General features: G+C 37.4%; 1 protein-coding gene across 2 annotated transcripts in view; it reads right to left on the reverse strand.

The window, feature by feature from the left end:
• The window catches only part of CCSER1 (coiled-coil serine rich protein 1), a gene marked incomplete at both ends in the record, with an annotated part of 644,165 nt that overhangs the window by 367,490 nt on the left and 253,845 nt on the right, over positions 1 to 22,830 (reverse strand). For both annotated transcript variants that reach the window (XM_082314793.1, XM_082314794.1), the window contains one exon: positions 7,660 to 7,737. In XM_082314793.1, the coding sequence (XP_082170919.1) occupies positions 7,660 to 7,737 (78 nt within the window). The remainder of the gene's footprint in view (positions 1 to 7,659; positions 7,738 to 22,830) is intronic.

Raw genomic sequence — 22,830 nt, forward strand, 5'->3', positions numbered from 1 at the left:
GATTTTAGTAAGACAGACGTTAATCCTTTTTCTGTATATGGCTCACTGAGAAAATAACTGGATTTATAGCATTAAAAGCATGAATTTTGCGTAAGCCAATGGCTTGCAATTTTGAAAGATTGAACTAACCCTCACTCTATGAAGAAAGTTTCAATAAATTAAGGAAAACATACTAAAAGAGAATGCACGTTCACAAAATTTGGGAAAGAAAGGCAGTTATGACCAAGGCACAGAGGCAGAAAGAAATCATGCAATACAGGTGTAGTTCCTAGTCTCATTCCTGATTCTTTCAGTAATTATATCAGTGACACTGGGAAATTACGTATGTTGTACCTATGCTCCCTGCAAGAAAAATTAAAGTATTTTTAAAAAGGCAAAAAAACACAAACAACTAAATCTTGTAAAATGTCCTTGTACCAGGACAACTGTACTTCTGAGCTCACACAAGTTTTCTTGAATGATCCCGCACTTCGGGTGTTAGGGCCTTCAGCTACTACCTCTCTTGAATAATTTTGTTCTCAGACCAAACTTTAATCTGCAAGCCCTGAAGGAAATGGTAATCTCAGGAAATACCGTCCTGTGTTCAGAATGTGTAAATATTTGTCTGTCTTCTCCATACATGAAGCCTGGCAGGTATACAGTTACCCACAGGCACTCAAGACCACTTTTGTCCGAGTGATAAATTCTTTCTTAACTATAAATCAGTCATTCAGAAAAGAATATCCATTGAGGGGTTCTTGATATTCACTCTCTTCTACAGTCTGGTTTTTGACACTTCATTACACTTAGATTGGTTAATTAGTGCCACTAACCAAACAAGGATGGAGATCCAGCCCCGGAGGCAGTCTTTTGTCCTGGTCTTTACTCTGCCTTGGGAGACTGCTTATTTAGTCTATTTGTTTCTTTTTGCTCACCCAGTTTCCCCTAAGAGAGCTAAATCACATACTGTCAAGTAGGGAAGTCTAATAATCTGAAGTAGCTAAGCAGTAACATTACCTGAATGATTAACTCAAATATAGTATTGCTAAAATTGTATAGCAGTATTCTTAGATTGTACAGTAGTTCCATTGCCTTCTGTATCTCCTCCTTTCAAAACCTGCATGAAGAGGTAGATATTTCTGGTTCCATGGCATAGCAGACAGGTTGTTCAATGGACACATACAAGGTACATAAAGATGTGTTCAAATTTGGCCATAAACATAGTGCACTTTCAGCAAGAGCAAGAAGTCAGAATCAATGGCAGACACAGAGAGCACGTTGGGTGAGAGACAACTTGTTTCCCAGAATAAGTTTACAGGCCAGGATAAACTAAGACCTGAAAGAACTTATTAGGTCAGGGGAAAACTGGGCAAGTATATATATATTTTTTTTTTTCTTCCATTAAGCTCTGTTTTGATGATGTTATTCTTTGTCACTCCATTTCATATCAGTCAAAGCTTAGAAGGAGAATTTCACAGCCACATCCACATCCTGCTGGATGAGCTGATGCAAATATTACACATGATGTAGTTCTACTCAGATGGACTTGCTGGCGGAGCCCTGGTCCTTAGGAAAGGTGTGCACAGAGCTACTGAGAAAAAGGAAGAGAGTGAATAGCTGCACAGATGCTTCTTGAAACAGGACCCATAATACTTACTTCTCACTCCTACCTTCAGAATAAATTCAGTGCTTTTGCAGATCTCGTATACTACAATGATAAAGCTTGCGAAACAAGTCAGATGTGTAAGTCTTTTCTCAGAAATTACAAAATTGAAGGCTTTCATTCAACAAGACTAAGTGCTGGGTCCTGCGCTTGGGTCACACCAACCCCATGCAACACTACAGGCTGGGGAGGAGTGGCTGGAGAGCTGCCCGGCGGAAAAGGACCTGGGGGTGTTGGTTGACAGCCGGCTGAACATGAGCCAGCGGTATGCTCAGGTGGCCAAGAAGGCCAATGGCATCTTGGCTTTTATCAGGAATAGTGTGGCCAGCAGGACCAGGGAGGTGATCTTGTGCCCTGTACTCGGCACTGGTGAGGCCGCACCTTAAATACTATGTTCAGTTTTGGGCCCCTCACTACAGGAAGGACATTGAGGTGCTGGAGCATGTTCAAAGAGGGGCAACAAAGTTGGTGAAGGGTCTAGAGAACAAGCCTTATGAGGAGCTGCTGAGGGAACTGGGGTTGTTTAGTCTGGAGGAGGCTGAGGGGAGACCTTATTGCTCTCTACAGCTACCTGAAAGGAGGTTGTAGGGAGGTGGGGGTCGGTCTCTTCTGCCAAGTAACAAGCAATAGGACGAGAGGAAACGGCCTCAAGCTGCACCAGGGGAAGTTTAGGTTGGATATTAGGAAAAACTTCTTCACCGAAAGGGCAGTCAGGCATTGGACCAGGCTGCCCAGGGAAGTGGTTGAGTCCCCATCCCTGGAGGTATTTAAAAGAAGGGTAGACGTGGTGCTTGAGGACATGGTTTAGTGGTGGACTTGGCAGTGATAGGTTAACAGTTGGACTCGATGATCTTAAGTATCTTTTCCAACCTTAACGATTCCGTGATTCTATGATTCTACGAAAGGCAGAAAGCCACTGTATAATGTGACTTTTGAAAGCCTGTGCTACACCAGTAAGACACAAGGAGTCATAGAGAAAGAGAATACTGATACAGGAAATAAAAGTAAAGAGTGGGAGGAATCGATTAAACCACCGAAGAAGGATGAAAGACTGGTTTAAAACAAGCTGGAGATCAGGGGGGCAAGATTAGGAGAGGTGGGGTTGAGTGAGCCATAATTCTAGAACTCTCTTCAGTTTAGTAGAAATACCAAAAATATTTCTGTGACAAACAAAAACCAAAAATCAGAGAGGCTTCAGAGCTTACGAGCTGCTCAGTGGAAGCAGAAATTCAGGTGGAGCGTGGAATGAGAGGGACAAGAGCTAATGAGGCCTCCAACCCATGAAAGAGGATGCCTGAACCCTAACCTGTATCTGCCCATGGGTCATAATGTCTATGTGATTATTTCAGGGTCTGTTTTGAAAACAAAAAGAAACACTACATTAAAATGGTCTTATTCAAAGAAGTGCCAGCAAACTTAAAATATCAGAAATAGTGCATTTAAGGAAGAGAGGGTAAATACGCTGGCTGTGTGTCAATGAGCATAAGAAGCTTTCTGAAGTATAGGCCCAATTTGTTGTCATCATTGCTGACTAAGTTTGGACAAGACCTCTTTCTTCAGCTAGATATGTAAAGTCACACTCTCAAAGATAAGTCGCCTTGGCTAACCAGCGATCATTATTGTGACTGTCATATTGATTGTTCCAAACATCTGCAGTAAAAATATTAATCTGATTATTGACCAGATGGAAAATTTATCTCTTGTTAAAGTTGTATGCACAAATGTCATGAGCTGCCAGAGTCATGCCCATTAGTGACTGCAAAGATCTGCGTTTACAGAGCCTGTAGAGCTGCAGGATGAATGGCAGAACTATTAGTATAGACCTAATTTAGTATAGATCTAGACCTTATTAGACCTACAGCAGTGGTAACACTGCTAAGGACTGTTAGCTTTTGCTACTTGTGCTGACATTTCCATTTCTTACTCAGGGAATTAGCATCACAAGTATTAATTACAGAAGCCAGAACACAGTGAGATAATAAATGCTGAAGGAAATTCTCAGCTCCCTGAAAGCAGAAAGGAAAGAATGTAAGGATTATTTTCTTATGTTTAATGCCAATTAGTAAAGCATGGTTGAGATTAATCATGGAATTGAAATGCAATTAAACATTGGTATAATAAATTACTATTATGGTTACTATTTACAACTTGGTTGTGGCTAATAACCAGTGAGACTGGTGCTCGTTATAACAGATAATGTATAATTAGGTAATATTAGATATCTTATGTACTAAATGGCTGTCATAGATCGCTTCTTAAAAGTGCCTGTCACTATATTTTTGAATAATTTAAAATATAATAAAATACTGTTATAATAAAGCACAGTATAATGAGTAGCAGAAAGGAATGTTCTAAGAAATGGATGAGACATTGCTTGGTAAGTTGACCTTTCAGAAATACCCCCTCCTTCACTGATCTTCTAAATGAAAGGCAAGATTATTTTTAATTACAGCTTATGAGCATAGATTTAAGTAGTCATAATTAAAAGTCACTCACATTTGAGCCAGCTACAGTTTTGCTATTATAACATAGAATAACACTTGAGTTAAGGTTGCATGACAAATACCAGTCTGCTCTGTTGTATTTCAGATTCTTAATTCTGAAATTTTTCAACTGTGACATAACTTTTTCCCCAAGATAAGGCTCTAATTCTTCAACAAATATTATATAGGGACAGAAGGATAAACTTCTGTTCAAAGAAGATCCTCCCTACAGAAAGATTTAAGTGCAAAACCACTAACAAAGAGATGTTCTTTTGTAAAAGAAGAAATAAACTTTTCCCATAATATGGGAAAAGATCTTGCTTTTTTAAATAGCTTTAACCACAGGAAACAGCAGAGGATTGAAAGCTGGAATTTGACTTAAAAATAACCCTCACTAAAAAGAAATGCCTATGAGTGTTTTATCAAAAATTGGTTTAGAAAAGCTTTTCAAAAGTGCGCTGTCTGCATACATGTCTGAACAGGATTTTTTTCTAAGCTTTTAAAGAGCATGGCTAGGGAAGACTGCTCTGAACGCATGTGTGTCGCTAACTGCGCAGGGAGAAGGAAACCCGAAGTCACACAAAAAATTGGTTGTACTTCTGGCTACTGTGCAAGGTCGCTTGTTCCTCAACTAAAGCCAAATTCCATGGGTTATGGGGCAAAGGTTGCTGAATGGCATTAATGATACATTTATGTTTTCATTTTCTCAGGGTTGCTTTTAGGATTAAATAGCACTGGAGTTGGCTGCCCTCATTTCTTACTCAATTGTTTTCTATTCCTTGTGCTAGGTATCCCTGACACTCCTTTACAGGTACTGTCTTAACATAAATAAAACATAATGATTCCATTAAAATAATGGTATACAATGGATCCAGGTGGAGTATCTCTTGCTGTACTGGAAAAGACTGCCCTCCAAATACTCCTGAGTATGGTCTCACATGATTTGGATCTTTCTGGCGGTGCTGCATGTCACAGCATGCACAATATATTGTGAAAATGGTAGCTGAGTTCAGTGTTACCAGAGCTGAGATGCAGCATGCAAGCACCCCCATTGGAATCTTGCTTCCGACTTTTCTTAGGTTAAATTCAAAATCTTAAAATGTTTTTGAACAAGCTTAGGTTCTCCTTCATATTTATAGAGCACATATCCTGTGGGATTAAAAATGACAGGCATCTGCTTTGGTGAAGTTGGATATAAAAAGAGTATGATGACAGGATTTGCATTCTTTCTTTATGCAGAAATGCAGACTTTCTTTTGAAGATGAATTGATAATATGCAAGAAAGGACAGTTCTCTTCCTTGGTATATAAACAGGTGTGACTGAGAACAGGGGCTTGGTTTCATTTCACAGTCTAATATAAAAGCTCATTAGCTCAGAGATCTTCAACTATCCCAAAGAGATGCAGCGTTTATACCACCCTGCTTCACTACACCTGTATTTTCAGAACCACAGAATGGAATTCCTTTTTCAATCTTCCTTTCTACAGCAAGGAGGTGGGAAAGGTTATTATCATGTTGCTAAGGGAAATGCATCATCTCATCATCAAAAGCCAATATTATAGACTGACAGTATTTGGAGAGGGTTATGGCTTGTAAAACCAGTAATTCACATTACTACTGTAACAATATTGCTCTCTCTTGGAGTGAGTCAGGGAGAAATAACAGAAACTGTTACATTTTATATTACTTTTATTTCTACTTAAGGGCCTTGGCTGTGAGACGTATTTGACTTTTTCCTGGTCTGGCCTCCATTTTACTTGAATTCCAAAGGAAAATGTTTCCCATTTTGAAAATTGACTGAAAATGAAAGATTAAATAATGCTTCCTGCCCTTTTTTTTCAGTTTCTTGTACCATTTTCTACTATAAAATATAAAGGAAGGAGACTATTAATATGAAGAAATACCTTCATTTTTTCATTAGACAAACTATTCCACTTCAAAGAAGTCATTTGCAACCCATTTTGAGCTATACAAGCACCATTTCCTTTAAAAATAAAGAAGCACACTCGGTGTACCTGTCCGAGTGTTCCTGATGCAGAGGTGTTTGCTTACTTCAGCTGAGAATTTAAAAGCATGAGAGTTTATTGTAACTATTTCAAGTTAGATTTTCTTACCTCTTACACCTTTATCTGAGTTGAGAAGGCCATTTCTTTGTATGTGATGTATCTTAGTGGTTTCCCAGGCACAGGGAGAAACAATAACTACCGAATCTGCCTTATAATGTTGAGTAGACTTTCCCAAGAAAAAAAAAAAGTGTGCTCTAATATCTTGGCACAACATTGCTCAATTTCAGCCAAATCCGATCGAGGGCTAGGGGTCTTGAAAGCATTAAACCCCAAAAGAGGAATGAGAATCAGTGAATAGCTGACCACATTTATCCCATCTGTACCTCCACTGATGAAACCACCAAGCAAGCACAGTCCTTAACCATTTTAGTAACAGGAATCAGCTGGCTAGCTAGCTGGTTATGAACTGTAGGGTACAACTCTTGCACAGACATACAAAATATGGGGAAAAGAAAAAAAAACTCCAGAAGTTTTTTTTATGGGGTTGGCCAGGTCTGAAGGACACTGCTATTTCCTGCACTGGAGGCATGTGCAGGAGAGATGCAAACTTTACATCATCAAATTTCATTCATTCTACTTCCTCAGCCTTAATTCAGTGTCATCACAAAGCAACTGAAAACACAAGCCAAGCTACTAGTTCTTTTCATACAGTAGGCGGAAGCTCACTGGGGAAAGGGGAAATTTTAAAAGGAATTTTCCTGTGAGTGTAACTTTGTCCATAGTGTGACACGTGTTTGAGACAATGGTGCTGAAAACCCGAGTTCCCTCTTCATTGCCCCAGCAAACAACTGGCAAGGTGATCGCTTCGCCTGCAGCCGCAGCACTGCTCTGAATACCTGGGTGGCCTCAGAAGGCCTCTTCCAGGAGTCGGGCTCTGTCTAAGGCCATTCGCTGTCCCAGGGCTGGATACCATGAAGTCAGGTGAAAAAGTGACATAGGGCCACTTGCTCCTCACAGGTTAAATCTTACGAAGTTGCAGATATCGTCCCATCATTTATTATTAAAATTACCTAAAATGAGAGGCCTGTGGCTTACACTGGATTTACGCCAAAACTGTTCTTTGACATATCTTTAACATCTCCTGTACCTTTGCAGTAACTAGTCATTGTTTCATTAAAACATGTACTTGAAACGCAATATAAAGAGAAATCTGTTGATGAAAAATGACATATACAGGAATGCACATATCAAAATGTATTGCTGGCAGATGAGAAAGATAAAAACACAATCTTATAAATAATGGTTTATAGCTCTAGTCTGCTGGAAGAATAAACTTCTCAAAACCAATAACGTTTTATTCTAGGTACTTCTTGAAAACTGCATGGTATTGTGATAAATAAGAACATCTGCTGATATCACAGTAATTTAAAGAAAAGGAAGTAGTAGTAATAACACTTCATAGTATATTAGATAACATGATTAGCTAAAATTCATATACAATATTTATTATGAAATTAATTAACTGTACCTTGAAAAATAACGGCTCCTCAGGAAGAGGGCTAACAGGGAGTGAGGTGGTGCTACTAGCTGGACTCATGTCCGTACTCTGAAAGAAAAGCACACAAACAACACTGAAAATCCAACAGAATTAGATTGACAAAGCAAGTGCAATCTGTACTGTATTTACCTTTAATAAGTAAAAGTAAGTACTTCACTAATGGGTAAGTGCTTTGCATTTTCTTTAAATGAACTCCCCATTCAAAGACTGAAACATATGCACAAATATGCAAACAAACTGTGTCTACAAAAGAGTAATACAAGAAGATAACTGATAACATAAACATTTGTTCATATAGAACAAGCTATGATATACTTTTTTTTTTTTTTTAAATTTTTATTATTTTTTGGATGGCCCAATAGTAAAGTTAAAAGGCAAAATCAACAGCAAAGCAATATATTGCACAAAAGTATTTGGATCAAAGTTTAAAAAAGGATCACTTTCACGTGAGTCAATATATCTTACAAATGAGCACTAATATATGAAAAGAAAGAGTGAACAGCAGAGTTAATAATGAAAATAAGTCAGTATACTTCAATGGAACTATCTATCTGGTCAAAATGCTTGAAAGATTGATCTAAAAACTCACTATTTTTTAGGTGATATTTCAGTAACCTGTTGGTTAGCATAGTCATTATTTTTACAGATGTGACAGATATGAAAAGAAGTGTGGAAACTTTTAATAATTTGGAATGGTAATAATAATAGAAGAGCAAAATCTGGATTTTAAAAAATACACAAACAATACCAAGATTGTTCTGGAGAAAACTAGAATACATAATACTTATTGGCAATAAATTCTTAAGTGGTAAACTGAAAAAATCCACCACCAACAACAATAAAACAGAAAAGATGTAATGGAGAATATAAAAAAACAAGTTTGCATGGGCCAGAAGTTCATTTCCTATTCACGTTGTGGCACTGCAATGCAGAATGATTTAATGAATTCAGCTTATACAATTAACTAATCAGACATCTGGTTTCACATCACTATGCATCTATTACGACCCCTTCAATAAGCCCAAATTCTGCAAGTGAAGAATACCACTCCACCCATAGAGTTCTAACAGTTCATTCATCAGAAGATTTTTATGCAGAGAGACTGTATTTTTTTCAACCAACTGGTACAGGATTACAACCGAGACAAAATTTTGGGTACGAAATCCCTATGTCAGATCTGAAATACAGGGCACAGACTTCAAAGTTAACACCTACTGAGAAAATCACTGAGTTTAATTAGATACATACCAGTCACACCATACCTAAAAGAAAAGGCAACAATTACTTGCTCAATAAAAGGGATGCAAGTAAAGGAGAAAGGAGGGGGCCACAGTAATTATTTCCTAAGAGAAAGAGAGAGACAGGCAGTTTATCACCCATGGAACACAGAGAAGTTGTTGAGGAATAAGGGAGATTATAGCATGTCAGAAAGCCAATATCTTTGTTGAATCCGTCGCTCTGGTATTCAGAAACATTACTAATTTTAACACAGACTCCTGCACTTGATTATCAAGGAAACTGGCTGATAATATTTACTAAAAGGAAGCGAAACATAGCTCTTTTAGATTAAACTCAAAGTGCAAACAAAACTGCAGACCTTCTCTGTGAGAATGTTCTGTCTCAAAAGCCAACAGTTCAGCCAAGGATAATTTGTCTTTTAATTTACACTGAATAGAAAAAAAAAACTAAGAGGGGAAAAAAAATCAAGTAGCTGCTTTCCAAACCAAATCAAGTGCCCTAATTTGCAATTAGACGTGTGCAGGAAGGCAGTGCAATCTTTTAAGCATGGAAACAGCCTCAGTACGAAAATCTGCAAAGCAGATTGGTACCTGTATGCTACACGAGCTGCAAGTTCTTCAGTGATAGCTGGAATCTAAGAAAGATCGAACAGCCCTGAGGATGCCGAAGTTGCTTTGACAAAACTTCTCAGGGCACATCCACACTATGGTCTCAGAAAAACATCCACTCTTCTGTGATGACTGGACACGAGCCAGCCCAGGTCTGGATGCCACGCTGATGCGGCACCGTGCCTGAACTAGAAAGGCTGCTGAGAGGTGGGGTATATTAGTAGGGGCACCGTGACTATACAGCTTCTGGACTGCAAATGGTTTGTGTCTGTCTGGCCAGATAGGAGCATTGGCAGAAGAGCCTGTGTCTGGCTACAGTTGTCCACGTATACATACCCTCAGTGGCCCCTCCAACAACTTCAGTAATTTTCCTCTCTAAGGAATGCAGAGCAGCTTCTCTGCCAGCGTAGATTAATTAAATCCAGTGGCGCTAACACAGTTTGTTACAGCGGAGAATTGAGCGAGACAGTACCAAAAGGGTTGTTTCTCAAGCTATTAAAAAAAAAAACGCTTCCAAACTAATCACTGCTTTGAGAGATGTTGTCAGCTTGCCCTCCTGAAGGGACATATTAACAATTTCAAACATCACACCTCCCACCTACATTTACCATCCACGGGGTATTTGTCATAATCACACTTTGCAGTCTAAAGCTCCCCATACACAAAAAACCCTACCTCTCTGAGGAATTCACTCAATGAGGATGTTTTATTTGATGTGGCCTAAATCAATTCTGTTCTCATAAAAGCACCACTCACTTTAGGTCTGGCTTAAAGTTGATAGATTTTAGTCATAAATTAACTAGAAGATGCTACACCATTAGGTTATAATCATATCTTATAAGTTGTAGTAGACATTAAACATCATTTATACCATAATTATATGTATTAGGCAAAATTAGGTAAATTAGGACATCTCCTAATTTTGCAGTACTTTGCCATGCAACTGTAACATTTTAAAATCTATTTTTGATGCACAGTGATACCACAGCTGGGTTTTGTAGACTGAGCCTTTTCCCTGTGTCGCTGGAAACCTCTGAGTCTTCTGGAGGGCACAGAATATTGCAAAGCTTTAATCACCTAAACTCCATTTTTGAAATGTCTGAATCCCAAGCAATTCAAGTATTTCTCAGGACAATGGTTTAGAAAATACTGTCTTTCCCATGTCAAAAGCAATCCTGTGAGCTTTTCTTTCAGTGGTTTTAGGCCATTTTTTAATTTAGAGCAGGCTGTTAAAATCCAGCAAATGGACATTATTACAATTTTGCTGATAATTGTTGCACGATTACAATGACCGATGCTCAAGTTTTCTTCTAATTTCTAGAGTTGATCAGCCTAACTGTACATCATCCTCACTGTGCAACTCAACGGGTACCGTGGAGTCACTGCAAGGCTGTGCTAATCATTTATCCTCAGAGAGTAATGTTAAAAATGTGATTAACTATCAGGAAATTTCTTGATAAGAAGGGAAAGAAAGAAGTCTAACAGAACAAACTTTCCCCACTTCTGCATCCTGTTTGGAGATCCAGGACTGGGATCCTGCTTGAGGACAGATTCCCACCATTTTAGCCAGATTAAAGAGAAAGCAGCTCTTTCTGGAGCTGTTTTAAAGTAGTTACAGGCTTGGTTTTGTTTTGTTTGTTTTCACTTGTGCATACCTGCCTCAAAACAGAATGTTTCATAAACCTTCATACTGGCATAAATTGTCTAATGGCAAATTAGAGAATGTAATCAGTGTTTTTCCAGCAATACAGAAGATCAAGTATATATAAACACACATTGTTAAAACCATGCTCCTTTGAAAACAATAGTCATCTTCCAGTCTTCAGCAACTGTTCTTCAAATGAAAACAGATTCACCTCACCTCATAAATTGGGATTTTTCTCACTACAAACCCTTATCTTTAATCTGATCTTCTCTAGGAAGAGGCCTATGTATCAACCTTTGTTAATTGTACCATAAAATATGGACCATCTATTGTACATCATCCACTGACAAGCCAATTTAATTTGCTACAACTGCTTTTCAACAAGGGTAAACACTGCAATGATAGTTGGCAGACATTGACTTCTCTGGAGATCAGTATCGCAATTTATTGATCTAAGAAGTTAATACTGACAGAGAAAACCTTCAGTAGATATTAGAGCTAGAGATCAAATAAATCTTTATAATAACTGAAGAAAAGACAATCTGTGTACTTTATAGCTTTTTCTAAGAAGTAGTGGATAAGTGTTGAACTGAATTTCAGGGTGATAGTTTTAGTTACATCATAAGTTATGCCATGAAGTATCATTTTATAGAAGTTGAGTAGAACTAGGAAATTAAATAAGTGCAGTCAGCAAGCTCAGTAGTGACATTTTGATATACTGAAGGCAATCAAAGACTCCGCAAATGAATTTATTAATCGATCTGCACAACATCTTTATGAAATATTGTGCTTAAATATTACTATCCCATTTTATCGACAGTGAAAAAGAAGGGGAAGTGATTTGTTCAAAGCTATGAAGGACTGTTAAAAACAAAGATAGAAATCAGGAACTCACAAGTCCAATCACTCCAGTTGTTCATCCAGAGTATGCAATGCTCCCCTACATACTTTTGGAGTGCTGTGATTTCTGTAGTTGCTATATTATTTAATGTCATGAAGGGTTTTTGCTGATACATACACTTCCTGCAAATAAAATTACTGTAAACAATTGACGCCAGCAAAATCAAAATTAGTTTTGGTAAGAAAAAATAGCAGACACATGAAATGGGCTTTCACCTCCCAACCCCCACCATGTTTGATTCATTTTCCCCAACATCTCCAGTCTCACTCACTAAGAATTGAAGTGCCTCCTTAAAATGTGTTTAGGTCTATTTTCTAACACCTTTGAATACAATCGAGGTGGTTATTTTGAAACCTATTTCATGTGTCTTTTATTAGTAGGTATAGTTAATTATTCTTACTAATTACTAATACATGCAATTATCAGCTGAGACATTTGATTATTGCTTTCAGGTACATTGCCTAGAGCTTGCTGCTCCCGTAGCTTAGACGGCTGTGTGGGTCTTGCATCCGACCTGAATTATTGTTGCTCCCATCACAGGGGAGAACCGTAAATTACAGCTGCTATGGTCTTGCTACCTCTTTTTATGCTAGTACATGAGGCGTGGATAGCCAAATAAGTTTTTAGTGGTTCAATTACCTACTGATTCTCAACTAGCGCTTAGTATACAGGCGGACAGATTAGCTTCTATTCCTCTCACAATCTAAGCAAAACTAATCACCTGAGCTGTGAAATGCCAGTGGGAAATTTCACCTCATTTAAGATAAGATGCTGATCTGTCACTTAACAGCATTTGTATGTCTAGTACTGTTTATTTGAGAAGATGCTGAGTTCTCAGGAAATCTGAGCGCACACATTAAATCTAATATTTTGCACAATAATTTTTTTCAGCAAGGAGGGATCAGGATGAAGGATATTTTGTTGACTGCTATTTGTTTCTACTTTGAAAAACAGCTAGAAAGATGCTCTTTTAGCCTTTTAATTAAGCTAAATTACTTACAAAGCCCATAACCAGCAAGCAACATAAGGAGTATATAACCAGTCCATGGTTTGTTGCAGGGCTACAGTGTTTGAAATAGTTTCGACTCAGATTGTATTTTCACATTGTTTAATTTATATTTAATATATACTTAATTTACTCAAATATTTAAATTTACTAAGCTAGCTATCTCCCCTCTCCTTATATGAAATGCAGAAGTATAAGAATACCAGAATACCAGGCACAAATTACTATTATTATCTGCTTTTCAGTTTCTAAAAATGGCTATATGAAAATACCTAACATATAAAACATCTGGTAGCTAGCACAAGGAGAACACCTTAATAAACACGTTTTTAAATTTATAAACAAAGTAGAAAGCTGAACTAAGCCTCTAAATAGAGGCTCAAGAATTGAAGACTGCTGCTGTACAATTGAGTACATACAGAGGGAAAAAACCACTCTGTTTTTATAAGCGTACAAATGTCATGTTTCTCATAATAGAAAATGACATACATATCACTACACAACTAATAGATTTATTTAACAGCAAATATCCCTTCCTTTCTGCTCTTCATTCTCACCTTCATTTTTCACTGCCTGTCCTTCCAGTTTGCCTTTATTCCCCGCTGTCCTTCACAAGACTCGTAATAAACAGAGACACAAGTTCCCTTGGTCAGATAACTCCCTGGCACACAGAGGTTAGATGAAGGGTCCATTAATATGTAGGAGAAAACCATTTTTACCTTCCCAAACAGCAAATTCAACTTGAGTTAATCTCTAAAATCCCCCTTCACTTCTATCTGCAAGCAGAATGTAATTTCAAAAGTAATTTGGACAATGACTTTGAGGTTAACATCTCTTTGTGAAGAGTACCGCAGGATCATCAATGACTGTCACTGTGTGAGTTGGGACTGCTCCTATGACACATTACATTAAATGGAACTCCAGTCATATTTTTATCCTAATGAAAACCAGGGGGTTGCTTTCACAGACGCAAACGCTTTGTTGACAACACAGTGGAGAACTGATTTCCTTGAGCAAAACTCTACTCCCTCTTCAGTTTCTATTGTTTCTTTCATACTTCATTGACTATACTATCCAGCCTTGACATTTTGTTATTGTATATTCTTCCCTAATAATATCATATAACATCAGCTTTTTCTGCTCTTTCAGCAGTCAATTGAGAGAACCAAGTACTCTCCTGGGATTTTCATCTGCAGGCTGCCTATTTCAATTGCTTTTCTTTCCTTGCAGGAGATCTTTCAGGTTCAAATATACACATTTTTGTGCTCAAACTGCATTCAGTTTTGTAGCAAATATGACGGTTGGCTCATACAGTAGGTTCAGTGATGGTTTTTTTTTTTACTCTAGTCACAAAGACATTTTCTTTCTCCAAAGCCTGCATCACAGCACTAAGAGTAACTACACTGATACTCCATACTACAGCCATAGCCTGAATCTGGAAGAAAATGTCTGCATCCACTCAAAGAAGAGTCTATCAGCAAAGGATCTCTGGGCTCTCTCCAACTCCTATGTCTTCCCTGCATACAGATCCATCGTTTTTCTGCCCTTCCAAATAAAACACTTAGAAAAGAAGTAATCAATTCATTAAACCAAGAAGGATTAAATCTGGTAACAGAATCGCCTCCTCTCCCTCCCTTACACATTCATGCATGTTCTGCATCATTACATATCATAACATACTGGGACCAAGATATAAGCTGGAGCCAAAAAGGATCAGATATTAATACAAACAATAGATGCACCTACAATTACATTAAAGAAGATAAAAACATACATAGGATATACATTTATATGCTTCTGCATATGTGGAAATAACTGTCTTCATGGGTTAGGAAAAAATGCTCCCGAAAACAGGTTGTTCTCCAAGTTCCTCTGAAGTATCCGCAGAAGGCCACTGTTGAAGCCAGATATGGATTTAGGTGCCAATTTCAGCAAAACAGTTCCTATACTCACATACTCATACAATTAACTGTTCTCCATGAAGCTCTGAAAGATGTTCATGATCTCCTTACAGCCTATATAACATCTTTAGTCTACAAGAGAAAGAAGCTCTGAAAGATGTTCATGATCTCCTTACAGCCTATGTAACATCTTTTTTAGTCTACAAGAGAAAGACACGATTCTTTCAAGACAAAAATCTATTTTCACTTTCTATTAATGAATATTTTTCTTTAAGGTACACATTTTCTCACACACTAAACTCATATCCAAAAAAACTACACATGCTTTACTGTTCAGTACATCCCTTTGCCCATAAAGACACAGGGATAAAAGTGATAGCTCCTGCAGCACTGTGGTCAGTTTTCTACCTACAGTTTCCCTGCCACATATTGTTTTCATTTGAGTGAGGACAATGTTTCATAACATTCATAAAACTTATTTTTTAAATCTGAACATAATGAAGCCAGTCTGATTTTCATTAATAATTTCCTGCTCAATTGTTCAGTTGTTTTCTACCTTTATTTTACTTTGTAAGCATCAAGAACAACGTTGCCAGATTTTCACACTGGTATTTTAGTGTGAGGCTATATTTTATTTTTCTGTGTTTCTCAAAAAGATTGAGATGCCTTCAATTGCTATGCATTTCACTGAGGTTTTAACAAGCCACTTTGCACTTTCTAAATGTTGTGACTGCAATTATTCTCACTTCTTCATCAGTTCTCAGAAGGGTTTTTACAATTTCAGTATGAAACCACTTCTGACAGGGTATTTTAACTTATTCAGATGCAGAGGCTTCATTCTCAAAACTGTCTTGAATTCCCCAATAACAGCTTAAAGGCAACATTTTAAACATCTGTATGCGTCTGCTGCTAAATCAAGGAAGCCAGATTTTTTTTCCCACTGCAAGAAAAGAAGCAAGTGATGTTTAACAAATTGAAATACGCTTTCCCTGGCTGCAGCACTTCTTCTGTATGATGTTGTTAGAAATAAAAGGTAAATGTTTAGTAAGTTTTGCCATGTTATTTGCTTCACAGTGTTTTTAATAGTAACATTCTTTAATGGTTTTAGCGAGTTGAATCCCTTTGTGTAATATAAGGCAATATTTCAGCTCCCGAAATGTAGAAATTCTGATTACCATAGACACGGTTTCAAAGCATGCTAAGCCTGCTTTTTGTATAGCAAGCAGGTTCCAAAGTGGAGTTGGTCAAGGTACAACAAATATTCCTCGATTTTGTAAATATGTGGTACACTGAGTTTCTATCTTCAGACAGCAGCTTCCATTCTTAAGGGAAAGATTAAGAAGGGTAAGACACAACGGGAACTTCAACTCCCACCCTAGCAGAGAGTTCAACAGAAACTACCCCAACTGCAGTAAGCTCTTCACAGTCTTTCTAGCTCTACTTGTTCTTCTTCCCTTCTCTAGTCTAATACTTACTTCTCTTCCCACCAGCTCAAATCAAAATCTGTCAATATTCTCTACTCTTTCTTACCTCTTAGGGTACTTGCACAGCATCTTCTCTTCACCGTACTTCCCACTCCTGCACCCATCCCACCACTAACACTACTCCTGTTGTGCCATCCATCTGAACCTGAAAGTCTTCCCACCTTCTCTACTTTTCTCCCTTCCTTTGGTCAATGCCCATCCCCTTCAGCCCATATACATAGGCTGATATATATAATATATTAAAATATATATATAAAAAGTATATCTAGTAAATATATATTAATATATGTTTAGATATTTAGATATGAAAATACACACACACAAAATTGACTGAAGGAATCCTTTATGTAGTTGCTGTGATGTAGCCATATGACTGGTTTGCTACTGAAAAGATACACAGTGAAGCTGGTCAAATACTGCATGTCTGAACAATACATCAGGTTTCACTACAGTGAACCTCCATTCTGACACAGCTTCTCAGCCCCACACTCTGTAAAGTCTGGGGAGGACAAACTGCATCACTTAAGAAACTGATGCAACTTGCAAAGGAATGGAGGAGTTAAAAGTTGCCTGTCCTAGTATTTAGGCATTGCATTATCGTTATTTTTAGAGCCCTCAGCTGAGCATTTTGTTTTCATTTTTGTGTTTTGCAATGGAATTACATATTAAAGTTGCTGAGATATCTGAATAGCATTTTATAAAGCCATTAGCAGTAAAATATTCATTTTTCATTTATATTATGTCCAGGAATACAAATGAGTATAATTTCTTCCTACCCTTCAACATTAATAGGGAAACCAGGAAGAAAAATCGAACACACCTTTCGCATTCATTTAACTACAATAAAACATAAAGAGCTTTTCAAATGAAAAATATTTTAAAAAAATACTATCTGTTTTCTTTGGAAGTATTGTTACATGCATCTCCACTATTGTATTTATCTATTTATTTATTTTCTAGTTTGGTAATTCTACAAAGCAAGGCTAAGGTACTGGCTCAATCACCATGTGATAAATCAGTATGCCTTGAAATAGCTTTGGCAGAACTATGACAAAAATAAATGAGCAAGAGTCAAAGCAAATGAGGAGACATGTCAGCAAACTCCTAGGCTCATGCTACAAGCTAGGAGTTTATTCATATTCACATTATGCCATCAAGCAGCTGGCACCCTGGCCTATCTGATGGCAATCTCTCTACATGGCTCCATTGAGGTTCTTTTATCTGCTTCTTTTCCCTTCCCCTTGCATCCACCACTATAATTTTAGCTCTCAGCAGCTGCCACTGCTTACAAGAATCTCCATAGGCTGAGTTATGGTAAAAACAGAAGTTTTTCTTGGCATCGTCGTTGCATCTTTCACTTCTCAGCACCACAGAGGTGATGGCAGGTGCTAACACCGCTTGGCTGCTGCAGGGAGCCCGTGTGGTTGTCACTGCATCAGCTGCTTCCAGAGGCACGCTCGTGAAGAGGGAACTGCATGTGACTACCTCGTCCTAGGCATCAGCTGTCATCTGAGGTACAAGCAAAAGCTAGTTCCCCAACTTCTTCCTAAAACCCCCAAGAACTCCAAGGGAAATTGATATCTGAAAAGATATAAAACAACACCCAGGGAGATCATAGGATCTGCAGGCAGCAGCCACACTCTGGGTTTAAGTGATGTCCATCTGCAGAGCTGGGCTGAAACGCCTGGCTCACATTATTCCTTTTGTACTCTGGCTCTTATCCTACTGCTGCTCCCAACTTTTCAGGGGTGCTAAGTTCAATACCAAAATTTCATCAATCTGCTTTTTCATGCCTCTTAAAGTTGGGACAATTTTCTACTTGTCTGCATCAGATACTGAATATAAAGGACAATCTTGGAAAGGACGTCGCTCCAAGAATAAAGACGAATGTTTTTTGGCAAAGAGTTTGCACTGGAATACAGGAAATTAACAGATCAAATATAAGAAACCTTTAGCACATACACTGCAGATGCAAAAACATACTTTGGAACTTCGCATTTTCAACAGAAGAAATCAATATTGAGGGAATGCTAAAATCAATATCACTCATGCCTATCTATTTTATTATACCTTTCAATTTTTTGCCAAAAGTTCTGCTTCAATCAGAGCACACGATGATGGCTTTTAAAAACTTCTCAGTTTTTTTTTTTTTTTACATACAACACTCATATTGCAACACTGGAATGTTGCAAAGGGCCTGGAAGCTGCCCACATACGATCAGAAGAAAATTCTGCTATCAGGTTTCAATCCTTTCTAGTCTAATGGCTCTATTTCTTTCTCTCAGTTATGCTTGTCCTTCAGTAGTATGAAGTCTAATTGGTTTCTGTATTAGAAGGGCAATGAACAGGTGCCCAGAAGCAGTTTTAACCCTTGTCATAGCCAGAGACACAGAGTTCAGTACCAGGAGTTCTGGAAAATCTTACATTCAACAAAACTACATTAATACACTTTTTCAAAATAAAGAGAATTTGCAACTTCTACTGGTGGCTCTTAAAGACAATATATTAACAGTGAATACAAATGGCTTGTATATCACTCTTCATTTGTTTGTTTTCTGCAAAGAAGTGAGAGAATATCATATCTAGTAAGCAGGGAAAAAAATGCCATTCTGCAGTTTTTTAACAGATGCATGCAAAAATCCAATAGAAAATCTTCATCATTTCATTCATGAAGAAGAACAATGATTTTCATAGGACTCTTGCCAAATGCTTTCTACAGGTTATTGTAGGCAGGTACTTAAATTTAGGTAAGAATACGCTGGTTAGGAAAGCTACTTGCAGGTATATATTTTTCAGAGGATGTCTACAACATCACACAAACTAGAAAACAACAAATACTATTATTTCCATCTGTTTACCACAAGTTTCCTAAAACAAAAGAACTTTGTTTGTAAAACATCACTAGTAAATGCTTATATTGGGAGCATGAGGAAAAAAAGCCTAATTGCCTGCAAGTCAGACCACGTTATCTTAGAAAATAAGATACCTAGCATCCCAAAACCAGGAACTAAAACCACCCAGGCTTACAATCTTATTGATTTTATAGGAAAATGAATGACTATGCCATTCTTCACGAATTATGATCTGGCTATACCAGAAAGGAGCCATCCCACCAAATGCAAACTGAATCTAGGTCAGATACATGTATTGAGTATATGTAGTAAATGTAAGAAAAATCATAAACCTGAACTGAACTATTGATATTGTTAAACTCTCTTCAGTCGAATCTTGTGCTGCTTGAAGCGTAATCAAGTAGAAGGAAACTGCCCTTCAACAGTTGTCAGAGCCCCAGAAGACACCTCCCTCCCCATAGTTAAAGACACTGGATTCCAAATGCCTACAAATGCATTGCTGATGCCGTTTCCACGTGGATTCCTAACCTATCCTAAACATCAGAAAATAAAAAAATGCTCAATATTTCCAAGTATTATACAAATAAGTGAATAATCTCAATTTATTTTGAAAACACACTCATTCCGCTGAGAGGCAAAACTAATGAACATTTTGAATCAATTTTGGTGAGAAAAGGGAGTTTTCCCTTGAACATAGCGTGTCATATAATTCCACATCTTCAAAAAGACATGCATGGGCCTTAAACAGATTTACACAGCAGTGACTTATACCCAGCGGTCACAGATTTAAGTGATTGATGTTCCTGTTTTGCAAGCCATTTCAAGAAGATGAAGGGTACTGCCCGCATGGAGTGTCATGTATAATTCGGCCCTGAAGTAGTGAATCACAATTAATAAAGTTCAATTTATGAAATCAAGACCAATGGAAAAAGACAAGGAAACATTAAGTGGGGAAAAAATGTAAAAATGCATGAACATCAAAATAGCATTGATAACTTTATTTTCTACTTTGAACAGTATGATCATTTCTGCAGTCTCATTTGAATACATTTATAATTAAAGCTGTTTAATGGTTCATAGTAGAAAATGAATATAAATTTCAATTCTCATGACCATTTAAATGCTTTTCAAGAGAAACAGCGCTTTCTTCTTCTTCTCATTTAAATCTGTGCCTCGGGTGGACAAATTTAATGTTCACCTTAAAACATTTGTATAAGCAAGGCTAAATTAACCTGTGAGCCAAAGTCATCCCGTTCCTCCAGGACTAAAGTATCTTCTCCCCCCTGGACTGTCCAGGCTACTGCACAGTTAGATAGGACACAAACATACACAGTGAATAATCTGTTCTGGACTAACTTCCCACATGAAAACTCTTCACACAATTGCCAGTGTGAAATATAACTAAACTCTCTTTTAAAACTGGAAGAAACCCATTGCTCTGTAAATGTAAATTGTAACTGTGCAGTAAGCGCCTCTTCTGGATAAATCCCATTTTTTTTCTCCCACTTTACATTTATAAAGCAAAACAGGGAAACCAGAGATTTGAAAAGGTCAAAGCCTTCTGTACATCATCATGCAATTCTCCAGCTAAGAAAACTGTACTCTTAACAACTCAGCTTAAAGTCTGCTGAGTGATTATTATCAGAAAAAAATCTAAAAATAGCATCAATTGCTAGATGCTGGGAGGAAAGAGAACAGGGATTGCTAAAAAACAAGCCTGAGAAAAAGAACCTATGTCTTTTGTGATTATTTTGACATGCGCCTTTAAGCATTTGACTTACTGAATTTACCTACACAAAGATACACCACTCATTTGATATATTATGTTTAAAGGAAATGTTCCTTATTTTCACGTTTTGTGAAATATGGAGTCTGTTTCCTTTATCCTAAGATGCCTAAAGAATAAAATTTAACAGTATGTCAAGCAATACAATAATAAGATACTGTGTTGCTATAGGAATCTGAGAAATTCTGAGGACAAAAGTAACATCTCTCAGATTTCAATTGTGTATTAAATATTGAGTAATTTGCATGAAATACAGTATTATTTTTCATGCATTAAAAAGTCACAGATGGAATCTGAAATAACTCACATCATGCCAAAAAAATTGCCCTACAACTCGATCAGGAGCTACAATAAATTGTTGATTAATAACACTAACTCTAGATGTCTACTTTTTGTTCGTCCTTTATGAAGAATTCTTTAGAAGAATGAGTGGGAGTGGGCTTGTAATGTTGCATGATTGTCTTGTGAAAACAAATGACTTTTCAGATGTGTTCTTGAAGGCCACCAGACAAGAACAGATACATTTTGTTTCTGGTTGCCAGGGGATACCAAAGACCGTTTTCACACAGTGAATCATCACTCCCTTTAAAAAATGGTGTTAGCAGGAGTTTCTGTCACCGACGTGTAGATGAGTCTTGCTGTCACCTTCAGTGATCCTGCAGTGATCTACAGTCCTGATGAGGATGAGATACTTGTTTTTTTAATTTTCAATAATTATCTATCCCTGTGGCCTTCTACAAAGTACATATTGCCATTAATACATAGCAAAACTCAAACGTGATTACACAGGAGCTGAAACACTTCTTTGGAGCAACAACACGCTGTTTAATTCACTACCTATTCAATTCTATAATAATGTATACATTCAGAGTAAGATTTGATATGAGTAAAGCCTCGTATGACATGATTTTGACCCAGTTAAATGACAGCTGAAGACCTTACAGACCATGGGGAAAAAACAATTGTATCTGATAATTTGCTCTACTGTAGTGGTTTCAGTTAGCATTCTGACCCGTGGTTTTTGTGCAAATCCACTTGTATGCCACATATGGGAACTTCCATAAGAAGAAACATCAGTTACAGTTAATTTCCATTGAGCAACACAAATACTGGAGGAGGGAAGGGAAGCCTTCAAAAATAATTTCTCTGACGTGAAAAGAACTATGCTATACAGAAATAAAATTTTGAAGCTTACTGAAGGATTGTCTCAATAAAAGACAGTTCCTGAAAAAAGTCTCAGTAGTATACCATCAACAACAGTTTCGGTATCTGATTCCTATTAATAGTTCTGTAGATTTTGTATATTTTATTTTAAGAAAGACGAATTAATATATTTCTATATGTAAAGATTAACAAGACAGTCTTTATTATGGCCTCAGTTCAGCTGATGCCTGAACTGCTTGCTGTGATGAGATGTGCTCCTGAAATGAAGAATCACTCAGAAGAACTGAGAATTAAGGCATTTCACTGGAACATTTTCGTGAGAGGGAGAAAAATCAGGAAGCCAAATACAATAGCATCCTAATGGTGTAACTGATTCCGGAAGAAACTACAACAGTGCACATAGTTAATTTCAGAGGTACATTGCAAGGTATAGTTAGGGTGGATTGATATCAGGGCAATAAACCTTACACGTGGATATACAGGGGCTTTATCTCTGGACCCAATCAGATTTAGTTTGAACAAAACGAAAAATGTCTGGAGAAGATTATGAAAGCT

This window comes from Platalea leucorodia, assembly GCF_965183815.1.
Source record: "Platalea leucorodia genome assembly, chromosome: 6".
Lineage (NCBI taxonomy): Eukaryota > Metazoa > Chordata > Aves > Pelecaniformes > Threskiornithidae > Platalea > Platalea leucorodia.